The sequence below is a fragment of the Lissotriton vulgaris genome, chromosome 1_1, assembly GCF_964263255.1.
Source record: "Lissotriton vulgaris chromosome 1_1, aLisVul1.2, whole genome shotgun sequence".
Taxonomy (NCBI): Eukaryota; Metazoa; Chordata; class Amphibia; order Caudata; family Salamandridae; genus Lissotriton; species Lissotriton vulgaris.
The window spans coordinates 104056259-104073250 of record NC_141685.1 but is presented as its reverse complement, the minus strand read 5'-3'; the positions used below and the strand labels follow the sequence as shown (position 1 = coordinate 104073250).

At 51.0% G+C, this 16992-nt stretch overlaps 1 protein-coding gene across 1 annotated transcript in view; it reads left to right on the top strand.

Annotated features, from left to right (window-relative positions):
* LOC147737608 (uncharacterized) overlaps positions 1–16992 on the top strand; it is a 251137-nt gene that overhangs the window by 211066 nt on the left and 23079 nt on the right. Inside the window, 1 exon segment of the mRNA XM_086938979.1 lies at positions 1791–1798. Within this exon segment, the coding sequence (XP_086795105.1) occupies positions 1791–1798 (8 nt within the window).

The window sequence follows — 16992 nt, the reverse complement described above, 5'->3', positions numbered from 1 at the left end:
CAAATTTCGAGGGGGGGGGGGCTACAAATATTTTCGGGGGGGGGGGGGGAAGAGACTAATTCTTCCAGCAATACGCAGAGTGGAGTTGCAGGAGCTCTAACATGGGATGAAAAAGCAACAAAGCCTCACTAACAAATAAATGGCCTTTTAAAGACCTGTGAAGTACTCATGTGCGGCGGCAATAAGACGGACGCTAGACCTGCTGGGCTACAGCAGCTTAAAAACTGTCTGTGTGAGTGCACGGGAAGCTGTCTCAGCCTGGGCTGACACCCACGAAGGGGGGGTGGGGGGGAGAGGGAGGCTGAAGCCCTTTGAGCCCTATGGGCGTTGTGTGCCTGCCCTTACTACAAATGAGCGCTCATGTATGTGCTTCACAGAGCTCGAATCTTTTACAATCTTAGGAGCCGAAATAAACTATCCTACTGATGACCTCACATGAATTGATGTCACATAACATTTGACTATGATAATGTCAGAGGAAGAGATATTAGTGAAATTATAGGAATGATGAGTACACAGGTAAAATCCTAATCATTAATCAGACATCAAAATTAACATTACATAGAATGTATAATCTGTGCAGCCGTCAAGGTGAAATATTGAAAAAGTAGTGATACCAAAATGTAGGACAGTGGGTTTGCTGAAGTGAATAGTGTCTCCCTCTTTAGTTGTAAGCGGCTACTCCGCACACAGTGGAAGTACCAGCAAAGTAACATATGGAGTACTAGGCCCGTCTCCCAGTGATAAGATTCAGCAAGGTGTGAGTGAGACTTCAGCACAACCTCTAAATGTGTGAGTGTCACTCATGATGAGTGAGACTTGAATGCTCTGATGTGTGCCTGTCGGATCTAATGTCACTGCGAAGGCAACAAATGCAACTTGCCTGACAGTGCTACGAAGCCCTCCTGCACCCGCACATTGATAGTGCGTGGTCGAGGAGTGACTTATGCCAGGAGAGAGGGTTACCACCTGGCTGGTATACTATAGGCGTGGCATGGCCAGTATTTTAATGTTCCGGCCAGTACAATAAGTAGGAAAATAACCTAACGCTGGTATTGTTTTCTTCAATAAGTGCAAAGTTAAAATATCAAATATAAGTAAAAATCACTTGTTCAATGTGTTCTAGAACTGCCTTAATGAATCATGACTCATAGTTAAAGTAAACAAAGACAGCAGAGCCATGTTAATAAATAATATAAACAATTTTACACAAAGTCTTATTGAAGAATACTATCCGAGCCTTTGCAAACTCTTAAAACATGACCAAGAGGTGGTACCTCTAATAAGAGCCTGTATGAAGGAGTCTGGCATTAGTTAGTGCTGGAATACCCTCTCATCCTCAGGCCCGGCACCGTTCACTCATTGCCATGGGACATCCACTGAGGGAGAAATCTGTGCGAGTCAAAACTAATTGTTCTGTATTATGAAGTTATTGTGCCTACAATCTTCTTAATCATTCTTTATTTTAAACGTGAAACTTTGAAGGGAGTGAGGTGGTAAACAACGCAGACAAATGAAAAACTTAATTTGGGGCAAACCGTTGAAATGCTGTTTGAGTATACACAGCCCTAACAAATATAAAGATTTACCCACAGAAACAGGGAAATTAGAAAAACACTGTCTGGATTTATTCTAGCAGTGAGTTGCATACACATGTTCATCTATTTAATGAAATTCAGGCTGTCATTTCAAATTCAGTCCTAGAGACTGGAGGCGGCGGTTCCATCTTTGTCCACCAGAAGGCGCTCCTCGCCTGCTGATGAAACACTGAGCTGCACATTGGATGAAAGGGAGAAGGGTTTACTCTTCTGGGTCAGCAGCGGCAGAGACAGCACCAGCAGCTACGGTGACATCACTTCCGGCCTCTGCAGAGGCGGAAGGAGCCCTGTCTGGTGGGCAGCTACCTTGATCTTCAGACCCTCACAGAACCCAGAGCTTCCCCCCCCCCGAGGTCCCCAGGGGGAGGAGAGAGCCTGGACACGTCTGCTCAGGTCTCTGCTCAGGTAGGAGATTGTCAGCACCTTCTGCAGTGTTTGTAGAAATAGACTGAATAATCCTGGAAGGAATCTCTGCAGGAGCCGGGCTGATCTGGTCTCCTCTTTCGGGGGCCCTGGGGCAGAGCTGGGCTCTTCTATCCGGGGCCCTGGGGCTGAGCTGGGCTCTTCTATCCGGGGGCCCCTGGGGCTGATCTGGGCTCTTCTATCCAGGGGCCACTGGGGCTGAGCTTGGCTCTTCTATCCGCGGAGCCCTGGGGCAGAGCTGGGCTCTTCCATTCGGGGGCCTTGGGGCTGAGGTGGGCTCTTCTATCCGGGGGTCCGTGGGGCTCAGCTGGGCTCTTCCATTTGGGGGCCCTGGGGCTGAGCTGGGCTCTTCCACTGGGGGCCTTGGGGCTGAGCTGGGCTCTTCTATGATGGCCTCCTTAGGTTGAGCTGGGCTCTTCTATCCGGGGGCCCCTGGGGCTGAGCTGGGCTTTTCTATTCGGGGCCCCTGGGGCTGGGCTCTTCTATCCGAGGGCCCCTGGGACTGAGCTGGGCTCTTCTATCCGGGGCCCTTGGGGCTGAGCAGGGCTCTTCTATCCGGGGGCCCCTGGTGCTGAGCTGGGCTCTTCTATCTGGGGCCCCTGGGGCTGCGCAGGGCTCTTCTATCCCGGGCCCCTGGGGCTGGTCTGGGCTCTTCTATCCGTGGGCCACTGGGGCTGAGCTGGGCTCTTCTATCCGGGGTCCCTGGGGTTGAGCTGGGCTCTTTTATTCGGAGGCTTTGGGGCTGAGCTGGGCTCTTCTATCCGGGGGTCCGTGGGGCGGAGCTGGGCTCTTTTATCCAGGGGTCCCTGAGCTGGGCTCTTCTATCCAGGGCCCCCTGGGGCTGAGCTGAGCTCTTCTATCCGGGCGCCCTGGGGGGCTGAGCTGGGCTCTTCTATCCAGGGGCTCCTGGGGCTGAGCTGGGTTCTTCTATCCGGGGGGCCTGGGGCTGAGCTGGGCTCTTCTCTTCGGGTGCCCCTGGGGCTGAGCTGGGCTCTGCTATATGGGGGCCCCTGTGGCTAAGCTGGGCTCTTCAATCAGGGGGCCCTGGGGCTGAGCTGGGCTCTTCTATCAGGGCCCCCTGGGTCTGAACTGGGCTCTTCTATCTGGGGGCCCCTGGGGTTGATCTGGGCTCTTCTATCCGGGGCCCCTGTGACTGAGCTGGGCTCTTCTATCTGGGGGCCCCTGGGGCTGAGTTGGGCTCTTCTATCCGGGGCCCTGAGGCTGAGCTGGGCTCTTCTATCTGGGTGCCCTGGGGCTGAGCTGGGCTCTCCTATCTGGGGGGCCCTGGGGCTGTCAATCAAAGACATTTATAGAGCGCACTACTTACCCGTAGGGTCTCAAGGCGCTAAGGGGGGGGGGGGGGGGGTGCCATTACTGCTCGAACAGCCAGGTCTTAAGCTTCTTCCTGAAGGAGAGGTGGTCTTGGGTCAGGCGCAGGTCGGCTGGGAGGGAGTTCCAGGTCTTGGCGGCCAGGTTGGAGAAGGACCTTCCTCCAGTGGTCGCTCTACGGATGCGTGGGACGGCGGCGAGGGCGTGGCTGGCAGAACGGAGGTGGCGTTTCGGAGCGTAGAAGTTGATCCGGTTGTTGAGGTAGCTCGGGCCTTGATCGTGTAGGGCTTTGTGTGCGTGGGTGAGGAGAGGGAAGGTGATTCTTTTGTTGATGGGGAGCCAGTGCAGGTCTCTCAGGTGTCCGGAGATGTGGCTGTTTCGTGGGATGTCGAGGATGAGTCTGGCTGAAGTGTTCTGGATCCGCTGGAGTCTCTTCTGGAGCTTGGCGGTGGTTCCGGCGTAGAGGGCGTTGCCGTAGTCCAGTCGGCTGGTGACGAGGGCCTGGATGACGGTCTTCCTGGTCTCCGTGGGTATCCACCAGAAGATCTTCCGTAGCATGCGCAGGATGTTGAAGCACGACGAGGAGACGGCGTTGACTTGTCTGGTCATGGAGAGGGAGGAGTCCAGGATGAAGCCCAGGTTGCGTGCGTGGTTCGTCGGTTTGGGTGCGGTGCCCAGGGCGGGGGGCCACCAGGAGTCGTCCCAGGCGGAGGGCGAGGAGCCCAGAATGAGGACCTCCGTCTTGTCTGAGTTCAGTTTCAGGCGGCTGGTCGTCATCCACTCGGCTACCTCTTTCATCCCTTCGTGCAGGTTGGCTCTGGCGGTGGCGGGGTCATTGGTCAGGGAGAGGATCAGCTGGGTGTCGTCGGCGTAGGAGATTATGTTGAGGTTGTGCTGGCGTGCGATGGCCGCGAGGGGGCTCATGTAGACGTTGAAGAGGGTAGGGCTGTGCTGGGCTCTTCTATCTGGGGGGCCCTGGGGCTAAGCTGGGCTCTTCTATCCGGGGGCCTCTGGGGCTCAGCTGGGCTCATCTATATTGGGACCTCTTGGAGAGAGGGGAGGGGGGCTTTCTTTCTGGCCCTGGTGGTCTTTGTGGTCATCATTTGTATTTAAGACTGTAAAAAATCTGCACACTGCGCTGCATCTTACTGCACTATGTGGAATCTGTTCACGCTACCCTGCATCGTTCTGCATAATGAGAAATCTGTGAACCCTGCCAAGGGATCTGCACACATTGGTCATCTTTTTACTACACTTTGTTTGAGATTGACAGAAGAGGGTGTCTGTGAAAACGGCACTGCTTTTTGTACCTTGGGAAAAATGTGTGCTCTGCTATATTACTAATCTCTGTGAACCGATAAAATCTGTACATTGCATTGCTTTTCCTTGCTCTATGAGGGCTGTTGACAGGAAAGCTAATGTGCACAGACTATACTGCTTTTTATTACACTGTGAGGGGGGTTTAAAATAAAAGAGAATATCTGTGCAGACTCCTCTGCCTTTTACTGCTCTGTGCAGGGTGCTCAGAGCCCATCTGTGGTCTGCAAACGGAATCACTTTTTACTACAGTCCGAGGGGCGTTTAAAAAAGAGAAACTCTGGGCGCGCTGCACCGCTCTTTACTCTTCACTGGGAAAAAGCTGTCCATACTGCACTTCCTTCTACTACACTTGGGGGCATATTAATCAAAAAAATCATGCAGCACATTCCTGTTTTTCCCTGCGCTGACGCACAATGTTCTACCTAACGCCAAAGCAGGCACCCCTGCACCATGGTGCAAGCGTGCGTGCGTTGTAAACCGGATTGTTTTTGTGCAGAAAGGGGCACCTTCCTGCACAAAAGCAATCCCCTGAAGCATTTCCCTCTTTCCATGTGTGCTGCAGAATCCAGCACACAACGAAAGCAAGGAACAGGGAGAAATACAGATATTCATCCTCGTTCCACCTCACATGGGAGGCGCGGCATTTTGCTGCACTCCCAGGTCTGCCAATGTTGGTGAATCTGGGAATGCGGCAAAATCTATGAGGCGATGCGTGGGAACGCCCACGCTCCACCCATGGAGCCCGTCACTGGGGCAGAGCAACGCAAAGCAGCGATTTGCGCTGCATATGACGCCACACAGGGCCGCGTAAGGCGGGTTTGCGTGTCTTGATAAATCTAACTTAAGAGTTGCGTCTCTCTTGCGTTCCATTGCGAGGGCCACACAGGGCCATGCAAGGTGGCCTTGCGTGGCTTGATAAATATAAGTTAAGAGTTGCGTCGCTCTTGCACTGCATTGTGTGGCTCAAGGGCGGCCCCTAAGTGTGGTATTTTCAGAAGTGAGGACCTGTGCGCGTTGCTTTGTTCTTTACTACATCACGAGGCTCGTTTACAGAAGAGGAAGTCTGAGCCCTGCACTCGAAGCAGTGTTAGAACCACAGGAGGAAATCTATTTTACACCAGAGTGAGGGGAGGTTACAAAAGAGTAGATCTGTCCACTCTGCACTGCTGTTCACTGACACTTTGAGGCACCTTTACAGAGAGAATCTGTCAGTACTGCACTGCTTTTACCCATACTATGAGGGGCAGTAACAGGAGGAAAGCTGTGTGCAGTGCACCGCTGTGTATTATACTACCAGGGACATTTACAGAGGAAACACAATGAGGGGTGTTTACAAAAGAGGAAATCTGTGTACAAAGCATTGCTTTTCACTATATTATAAGGGGTACCTATCGATCTGTAAGGTGCATGGATGTTTCCGTACACTTTGAGAAGTGTTTAAAGTACAGAATATATGTGTGCTGCTTTTTACTCACACTACGAGGGGCATTTAATGTGGGAACATTTATAAACTGCACCACTTATTACTGACAGCCATGGGTTTTAATTAAACAAGCGAATCTGTGCACATTGCACTGCGTTTTACTGCCACTGTCAGGATTGCAGAGGTCAGCATTGCTACTCTGCGCTACTTTTGACTTTACTTCACTTTGAGAAGGCGTTTGCAGAAGTAACCTCTCTGGTTTGGCTTATTGTAGAATCCTGCCTGTTGCACCTCGTATGGCGATGGAAGAGGGTGTGACGGACGTCATTTCACAGAAGAGCTCAGATCGGCAACTCCAGTGCTTGGTATCTGAAGAACCCATTTGAGCCCTGAGCAGAGGCTCCTTTGTGACCCAGTGAACTAGAGCCATGTCCCACCTAATGCCTGTCACAATAGAGTCCGTAAGACCAACAGTCGTGGGGCAGAAAACGTGTTGGCTTAAACAATGTAAAGAGACCATGACTTGGTTTAAATCTGTACCTATAGTGTACAGAGCTAGCCTCTGCACCTGAAATTACATTGTTTGCGTCAGATCCACTTAGGGCCTGGCCTGTGTTATAGGATTGTTTGTATCAGTTTCTCCTAGTACCTTGCCTGTGTTATTGCATTGTTTGTATCAGTTTCTCCTAGTGCCTGGCCTGTGATATTGAATTGTTTGCACCAGATTCTCCTAGTTCTTGGCCTGTGCTATTGCATTGTTTGCGTCAGATTCTTCTAGTGCCTGACCAGTTTTATTGCATTGTTTGTATCAGTTTCTCCTAGTGCCTGGCCTGTGTTATTGCATTGTTTGCGTCAGATACTCCTAGTTCTTGGCCTGTGTTATTGCATTGTTTGCATCAGATTCTCCTAGTTCTTGGCCTTTGCTATTGCATTGTTTGCGTCAGATTCTCCTAGTGCCTGACCAGTGTTATTGCATTGTTTTTTTATCAGTTTCTCCTAGTGCCTGGCCTGTGTTATTGCATTGTTTGCATCAGATTCTCCTAGTTCTTGGCCTGTGTTATTGCATTGTTTGTGTCAGATTCTCCTAGTTCTTGGCTGTGTTATTGCATTGTTTGCATCAGATTCTCCTAGTGCCTGACCAGTGTTATTGAATTGTTTGTATCAGTTTCTCCTAGTGCCTGGTCTGCGTTATTGCATTGTTTGCGTCAGATTCTCCTAGTACCTGACCAATGTTATTGCATTGTTTGTATCAGTTTTTCTAGTGTTTGCCTGTGTTATTGCATTGTTTGCGTTAGATTCTCCTAGTTATTGGCCTGTGTTATTGCATTGTTTGCGTCAGATTCTCCTAGTTCTTGGCCTGTGTTATTGCATTGTTTGCATCAGATTCTCCTAGTGCCTGACCAGTGTTATTGTATTGTTTGTATCAGTTTCTCCTAGTGCCTGGTCTGTGTTATTGCATTGTTTGCGTCAGATTCTCCTAGTGCCTGACCAGTGTTATTGCATTGTTTGTATCAGTTTTTCCTAGTGCCTGCCTGTGTTATTGCATTGTTTGCGTCAGATTCTCCTAGTTCTTGGCCTGTGTTATTGGATTGTTTGCGTCAGATTCTCCTAGTTCTTGGCCTGTGTTATTGCATTGTTTGCGTCAGATTCTCCTAGTGCCTGACCAGTGTTATTTCATTGCTTGTATCAGTTACTCCTAGTGCCTGGTCTGTGTTATTGCATTGTTTGTGTCAGATTCTCCTAGTGCCTGACCAGTGTTATTGCATTGTTTGCGTCAGATTCACCTAGTGCCTGGCCTGTGTTATTGCCTTGTTTGCAGCAGATTCTCCTAGTGCCTGACCAGTGTTATTGCATTGTTTGTATCAGTTTCTCCTAGTGCCTGGCCTCTGTTATTGCATTGTTTGCATTAGATTCTCCTACTGCCTTTCGGTTGTTATTGTATTGTTTGCATCAGATTCTCTTAATGCCTGGCATGTGTTATGGCTTTGTTTGCATCAGGTTTTCCTAGTGCCTGGTCTGTGTTATTGCATTGTGTCCATCAGATTCTCCTAGTGCCTGGCCTGTGGTATTGCATTGTTTGCATAACATTCTCATAGTGCCTGACCCTTGTTATTGCATTGTTTGCATCAGATTCTCCTAGTGCATGACCTGTGTCCTGTGTTATTGCATGGTATACATCAGATTCTTCTAGTACACAGCCTGTGTTATTGCATGGTTTGTTTCACATTCTCCTAGTGCCTGGCCTATGGTATTGCATTGTTTGTGTCACATTCCCCAGTGCCTTGCCTGTGTTATTGCCTTGTTTGCATCAGATTCTCCTAATGTGTGACCTGTATTATCGCATCAGATTCTCCTAGTACCTGGTTTGTGTTGTTGCACTGTATGCTCTGCATTTGTTATGTTATTATTCTAGTAGTTGCAGCTATTCTAACAAAGTACCTTTTATGTTATGTTATGTTATGTTATATCCACATGTAGCATGCAGGGATACTCGTGAGTGTCCCGGCGCGATGCCAGAGGGGTATAAGGAGAGGCTAACAAACAAAGAAGTGAGTCTTAAGTTTCCTTTTGAACACAGCTGTGTTCTGAATGGACCGCAAAGCAAGGAGGAGGGCATTCCAGGCTGCGCTAGCCTTCACCACAAGAGAGCTACCGCCCACCCTCTGAAGCTTAAAGCATGGAACCCGAGCCAGGCGCAGGGACATAGATCCGAGCGCACGCGACGGAAAGTAGAAGGAGAAGCGCCTCTGAAGATAGAGGGGGCCAAAGCCATGGAGAGCACGGTGGGCCAAAACCAAAGATTTGAACCTGACCCTGTCATCGACAGGAAGCCAGTGAAGAGATCGTAATAGGAGATTCACACTGTTCCTCACCGAAATGCCCAATAGTAGTCTGGCGGCCGCATTTTGGACCACCTGGAGCTTTTTAAGCAGGTAGCCAGGGGTGCCAGCCGAGAGGGCATTGGCATAATCCAAGCGCGATAAAATCAGGGCACATGTAACAGTTTCTCTTGCCGCTTGAGGGACAAGCGGAAAGAAAGTCTTCAGAGTCTTAAGGAGGCCGAAACAACATCCTGCCAGTTTCTTGATGTGAGTTGTAAAAGAAAGACTCTCGTCAAACAACACTCCCAGATTTTTGGCTGGCTGTCTCGATGAGAGGGGAAGAGGGGAGTCAGGTGGCCACAGCTGCTCGCTGAAGTCAGCAGGAAACTTGCCATAAAGCAAGATCTCAGATTTTTGCTCGTTGCACTTAAGCTGTGCATCGGCCAGCCATTTAAATATGGAAACTAGGCACTGTTGCGCTGCTGAAACGGAGTCCGATGTTTTGTCCCAGGTAAACAACAGCTGCGTATCGCCCGCATAGGCCATCACCTTAGCCCCAAGCTCCTCTGCCAGATATATCAGTGGCGTAACATACATTTTAAAGAGGAGCGAGCTAAGGGAGGAACCCTGCGGGACTCCGATGGTGACCAGCTGAGGGGAGGAGGAAAAAGGGGGGAGCCAAATCTGCGCCACCCGCTCCCAATAAAGTGCATCTTACTGCAAGGATACTGCACAGTTCCTGCAGCAGTAGTCCATTAACTATGTATGTAGAAACAGGCAGCACAACATGTCTACCGGAGATTTCTTTAGGTCAGAAATAGTATGCTAGAAATGGGGTTACCAATTCTACGGGGGGTAGCATGGAGCAGAGCGGGCAGGCCAAACTCCTGAGGACATGTGTGAAGCATCCACGCAGTATGCACAGATGACACACCAGGCACACCACAAAAGAGACACAACACCGCTTCTGGTTGGAAAAAGAATAACTTTTGTATTAGGTCCAACCTGCAAAGGTAAAACTCAGTAATGCACAGTAATCACAATAGGGCGCCAACGGGCGCCAGGGCAATGGATACCAGGGGGATAATTTACAGGGAAAATGGGCAAAGCAAGAAAAGGGTGAGTCCATTAGTTTCCAGGCTGAAGTAAAAAGAACGTTATCAATTGGCATGAAACATAGGGTCAGTATTGCAGGGAAAACACAGGCATTAATCCGAGGCATCACCTTAGCAGTAGGCTGTAAATATAAAATAAAACATTAGGCATAAACCCAGCTTGACTTGTATTAGCACCTCCTGCAAAAGGGAACAACAGGCACGCAATACTACCATCAGGCCTAGGCAGCAGAATCACCTTTAACATGGGGCATCAACTTAACATCTGGCATCACCCTTAAGAAAAGCACATTAGGTACATCAGTGGTAACAGGGAAACCCTAGGCATCAAAACCTTAGGCAGGACCTCCGGCAAATAAACTTCATAGCCTGACCTCCACTTTCAGCATGGGATCAGGCAAACTCTTTACTGCAGGCACAACCCTATCCCGGGGCGTAAAGCATTGAGGCATTTCAAACATAGCCCCCTTCCTAACAGGTCGGGTGTCCTACATGGGGTGGCCCTTAAATTATTAATGCCCCCATTCGCTGCCATTACCCTCTGTCCAGCGGGGCAGTGGTGCAAAGGCAGTCCTATGTGGGTGGCACGAGGGAGTCCCTCTTCTGGGGCTCCCTGAATACACAATGGTCCCCGGGGCGGGCACCGGCCCTGTGCCCAGACCCCCCCCCCACACAACAGTCTAATGGAGCCCCCACTCACCGGGCTCCTGATGTCCTTGCGGGGTTTTGCTGGGCTCTCCTCAGAGCATGAGAGCCCCGGGGCAGCTCCTGGGATCTATGCGGGCTACACGGGGCCCGCGAGGCCTCACTCAGGCCCCCGCAGCACAGCGCTGGACTCGCGGCAGCACTCAGGGCTCTCTATCCACCGCGGGGGCCCCAACAGCACTTCAGCGTCTTCCAGCGGTTTCCTCTTGTGGGGCACAGACCGGCGGGGTGGGCTCCCGCTCGGGTCGCTTTCCACCGGGCTCCCTCGAGACTCCGGGAGCCCTGCAACGTCTCCGCTCCCTTCCGGCTTCACTCGGATTCCCCCTCCATCACGGGGACCTGCCAATCTGTGTGCGGCGGCTGGGGTGCATGGGCGGTGACATCACCAGCGCCCCCAGCCACGTGATGCCGCCCGTCCCAGCTTCTGCGAGGCCCAGCGCGGCTTCCTCAATGCTGCGGCGGCCCTCTCCTGGCTCCAGGGGCCGCCGCGAGGGTCCAGTCACTAGCGGAACTTCCTTGATTAGCGAGCCCGAGGTCGCGGCGGTGATCCCAGGCACGGCGCTTTTTCAGACGGCCCAAGGGCCCGCGGTGGTGAGTTCAACTTCGGCGCCAGTGCGGGGTAGGCACCCGCTGATTAATTATTTAGGAAGCGGGGGTAGTTGATCGCGCCACACGCGGGGTAGTCACCCGCTGCGCTTTTGAGCCCACAGTTCTTCCTGACCCCGGGCTGCGGCGGTGAGTAGGGCCTGCAGCGCGACTTGGGCACAGCGCTATGAAGGGGGCAACATCGCTTAGAAGAGCAGCAAGGCAGTCCCGGTCATGGCGCTCCGGGAAATAGCGCTTCCACACACACACCGCTTAGGATTGTGGCGCTTAGGGGGCAGACAGCTACTCCAGCCCCAGCACTTGGAGGCTCAATGCTTCTTGCAGTCCCAGGCAGTATAGCGCTTGACAGGTGCACCACAGGCAGCAACTCTCCCGGCCCACAACACTTCTTCTAGGCACGGCGCTTTAGGATTGTAGCTCCTCACCTCCTGGGGGGGTCCAAGATGCTCCTTCCATTCTAGGCGCTTCTGGGCGCAGCGCTTTTGTGGTGCAGGGTCAAGGCACTTCAGGGACCTAGGAGGGCCCTCCTTCTTCAGGGGGCTGGAGGACAGAGCAGTAGGCTACTGTGTGGAGAAGTGTGGCTCAATGGTTAGAGCGGCAGACCCTGATGCAGAGGTCTAGCCCGGGACCAGGGTTCAATTCCCCGCCTTGGCTCAAAATTACACGGACCTGATAATTCTCGCCTCGGTGCCTATTCTAATCATGGAGTCCCACTCTGCAACTCTGGGCAATAGCTTGCTTAATCTCCACAACGGCCCCCACAACGCTAAGGATGCCTGGCCTTCACCCTGGGGGTGCCCAGGAGTGGACGCCTCACAGGGAAAGCCAGGACGGGTTCCACAGCGGTATTCGTACAAGCTCCTTGAGACCCTTGCGGGTAAGTAGTGCGCTATACAAGTATCAATTTACATTTTACATTTTACTGGGCCAGGTCAACAGCCAGTGGGGGCTTCATCTAAACAGGGCGGTAGGCTGACACCATCCTCCACTGCAGCGTGGCCCTCCTCCTAAACAGCAGCCTGAACTCCTGAAGTGGGGCTTCCACTAGCACTGGGGACAGTAGAGGGGTGATAGATGGTTGCAGGGTCCAGCACACAGGCCCAAGTGGCGGTCTCCCCTGGCAGCAGGTCCCCTCACGTTCCTGTCCCAGCTCTGTCTCTGCACAGGGTGGCACATCCCCTTTATTTATAACCCCCTCACCCTACCTACCAGACAATGGCAGAACCTTCTAGAATTCTCAGGCAAACTGCTTTAAACTGGCTCAGGGGGAGGAGTAGAGCACCCTGGGTGCCAGGCTTTCCCTCCAAAAGCAGGGATGGCTGGGTACCTAACAACTAGCCTGCTAACCTACTGCGGTCAGGTGGCACAACGCACAGCAATGGCATCCATCTTAAATGTGACATTTCATCAGGGTACATTTTACACAATGGGGGGAAAATACGTGTATACCATTGCATCACATTATCACATTAACATGGCGTCTCACACCACACATGGCCTATACAGTCACCTTTACCATGGGGGAGACATCCTTAAATTAGGGGGGCGAAAAGCGAAACATTTTGGTGGAAAAGAGCCAAGTCCAACATAGTAACAGCTAGGTAGGTATGATGCAAAACAAACTGGTAAGTGAGGTTTTAAATAACGGAGCTGTTTTTGATAAACACAGCAAAACGTCCATGTTGAAACAACAGAAGTAAGACAATGGTACATGTTATGAAAAAATGGTGGAATAATACAGAGTTCTGTGCAGTGTGTCATTATTTGCTCTTGTCTTCCAGTCTATTGGGATTTTATGAACTAACTTTGAGCGTGGAGCTTCCACGAATCTCAGAGACAGGCAGTTCCAAAGATGGTAACAGAGAACGCTGAAAGATTTGAGTCTGGATGCTGGTAGATGGTTTTAAAGATTGGAGTCTGGATTGGACTACCAAGTGCTGGTAGATCGATTGGTAGCTCCTGGAGGGTGTTTAGTTGGTCTTTGTGTTGGCACAGCGGTCCAGGAGGTCTAAGAAAATTTCAGCAATTTGCAGAGGGTTTGCTGAGGACTAAGACCGCCAAGCTTCATGCAATATTGACTTGAGGGTGTATGTCTGGGCAGGATTAATTTGATTCTTGTTGCAAAATGTATGACCTTGTCCAAAGAGCATTGATGTTACCAAGGATCAAAATCTTCTGTCACAACAGATAGAGAAAATAAATGTACCTCGAGGTTCTTGAAAAGCTCTCTGCACTGTGCTGGTACAGTCAGTATGTTCACTAGTTGCCATTTTCAAGGGGATGTTCAGAAAGAGTGGTTGGATTCATCCTTGGAAATATATTTCTGGCTTCAGCTCTTGGAGTCTTGCAGTATGTGGTGGATGCGGTAGAACTGTCTCAATTTTCCACGGAGCTTAGAAAATCCAGATTGTCCTTCATCTCACAGCTTGAGCGCTGTGGCTTGACCAGTAGAATTACAATAAAGAAGTTGACCTAGGCCAGTTGTACCTCACCCGACCTTTGAACTGCCTGGAAGGAAGATCTGCACAAGGCACCGCTGACAGAGGTCCTTGCTGGCGGTGGCCTCAAAGCAGTGAGAGACCCACAAACCACACGATCCTTCAAGCCCAGCTGGCCACCGTCACCAAAGCAACAACAAACTTGATCCAGGGCCCGGGAGCTGTAGTAACACGTTACCAGCAGAGCGTAAGTTTGACACAGTGATCATAGACTGATAGAATTAAAACAGGCAGACAAAGTACAAGCTAACAGAACATCACATCAGCGGAATAAGTATGTTGTCAAGTCGTTCCTGAAGCCACTATGAATTTACTGAGGGAAGGGTTGAATCGAGGGACAAAAAGAAGAAATTCAGTTTGTGATACCTGAAGGTCCTTCACCCTCATCCAACCCTCTGTAAGCGAGGACAATAGTTGAAACCTCATATCACTGAAGGTCCTTCACCCCCATCCAGCCCTCTGGAAGCGAGGACAATAGTTGAAACCTCATATCACTGAAGGTCCTTCACCCCCATCCAGCTTTCTGGAAGCAAGGACAATAGGTGATGCCTCAGTTCACTGAAGGTCCTTCACCCTCATCCAGCCCTCTGGAAGCGAGGACAATAGTTGAAACCTCATATCACTGAAGGTCCTTCACCCCCATCCAGCCCTCTGGAAGCGAGGACAATAGTTGAAACCTCATATCACTGAAGGTCCTTCACCCCCATCCAGCCCTCTGGAAGCGAGGTCAATAGTTGAAACCTCATATCACTGAAGGTCCTTCACTCTCGTCCAGCCCTCTGGAAGCGAGGACAATAGGTGAAACCTCATATCACTGAAGGTCCTCCAGCCCCATCCAACCCTCTGTAAGCAAGGACAATAGGTGAGGCCTCAGGTCACTGAAGGTCCTCCACCCTCATCCAACCCTCTGGAAGCGAGGACAATAGGTGAAACCTCATATCACTGAAGGTCCTCCAGCCCCATCCAACCCTCTGTAAGCGAGGACAATAGGTGAGGCCTCAGGTCACTGAAGGTCCTCCACCCTCATCCAGCCCTTTGGAAGCGAGGACAATAGGTGATGCCTCAGGTCAATGAAGGTCCTCCACCCTCATCCAGCCCTCTGGAAGCGAGGACAATAGTTGAAACCTCATATCACTGAAGGTCCTTCACCCTCATCCAACCCTCTGGAAGCGAGAACAATAGTTGAAACCTCATATCACTGAAGGTCCTTCACCCTCATCCAACCCTCTGTAAGCGAGGACAATAGGTGAGGCCTCAGGTCACTGAAGGTCCTTCACCCTCATCCAACCCTCTGTAAGAGAGGACAAAAGTTGAAACCTCATATCACTGAAGGTCCTTCACCCCTATCCAGCCCTCTGTAAGCGAGGACAATAGGTGAGGCCTCAGGTCACTGAAGGTCCTTCACCCTCATCCAGCCCTCTGGAAGCGAGGACAATAGGTGAAACCTCATATCACTGAAGGTCCTCCACCCCCATCCAACCCTCTGTAAGCGAGGACAATAGGTGAGGCTTCAGGTCACTGAAGGTCCTCCACCCCATCCAGCCCTCTGTAAGCGAGGACAATAGGTGAGGCCTCAGGTCACTGAAGGTCCTCCACCTGTATCCAGCCCTCTGGAAGCGAGGACAATAGGTGATGCCTCAAGGTCCTCAATCCCCATCCAGCCTCTTGGAAGGGAGGACAATAGGTGAAGCCTCAGTTCACTGACAGTCCTCCACCCTCATCCAGACCTCTGTAAGCGAGGGCAATAGGTGATACACCAGCTCACTGAAGGTTCTTCACCCTCATCCAACCCTCTGTAAGCGAGGACAATAGGTGAGGCCTCAGGTCACTGAAGGTCCTTCACCCTCATCCAACACTCTGTAAGAGAGGACAATAGGTGAAACCTCATATCACTGAAGGTCCTCCACCCTCATCCAACCCTCTGTAAGCGAGGACAATAGGTGAGGCCTCAGGTCACTGAAGGTCTTTCACCCTCATCCAACCCTCTGTAAGAGAGGACAATAGGTGAAACCTCATATCACTGAAGGTCCTCCACCCCCATCCAACCCTCTGTAAGCGAGGACAATAGGTGAGGCCTCAGATCACTGAAGGTCCTCCACCCCATCCAGCCCTCTGTAAGCGAGAACAATAGGTGAGGCCTCAGGTCACTGAAGGTCCTCCACCCCATCCAGCCCTCTGTAAGCAAGGACAATGGGTGAGGCCTCAGGTCACTGAAGGTCCTCCACCCCACCCTCATCCAGCCCTCTGGAAGCAAGTACAATAGTTGAAACCTCATATCACTGAAGGTCCTTCACCCTCATCCAACCCTCTGTAAGCGAGGACAATAGTTGAAACCTCATATCACTGAAGGTCCTTCACCCTCATCCAGCCCTCTGGAAGCGAGGACAATAGGTGAGGCCTCAGGTCACTGAAGGTCCTTCACCCCCATCCAGCCCTCGGTAAGCGAGGACAATAGGTGAGGCCTCAGGTCACTGAAGGTCCTTCACCCTCATCCAACCCTCTGTAAGAGAGGACAATAGTTGAAACCTCATATCACTGAAGGTCCTTCACCCCTATCCAGCCCTCTGTAAGCGAGGACAATAGGTGAGGCCTCAGCTCACTCTAGGTCCTCCACCCGCATCCAGCCCTCTGGAAGCGAGGACAATAGGTAATTCCTCAGCTCACTGAAGGTTCTCCACCCCCATCCAGCCCTCTGGAAGTGAGGAATATCATTTAGGACCCAGGCGATGGGTCTTAGAAGTCGTGTAGGAGTAGTGTGCGGGCACTAACATGTCAGGCCAGGAGGTTGGACCACCTTTGTACTTTGTAAGACGTCTGATGATTGAGACAGAGGAGTTTAAAGTTGATCTGTTTTTCATCAAGGAGGCAGTGATAGGACAGGATGATAGTTCTGCACCCTAACTCTATCCTTGCCAGCATATTCTGAACAGCATATTCTGAAAGTGTAGCTGTCTTCCCCGTGCAGCCTTCCACAAGTTGAGGTAGGTAGTCCTGCCAAGAGAGAAAAAGAAGCTCTTACCCCTCAGCTCTTTTAGGATTGGGTAGTAGTTTTGTTGAATCATTCCAGTAATCCTGTTGTAAAACTCAAGAAGACCAAACGTTTTTGAATTTGAGGAAGAAATCAGACATCGCTGTTAAATGTACTTCCAATGT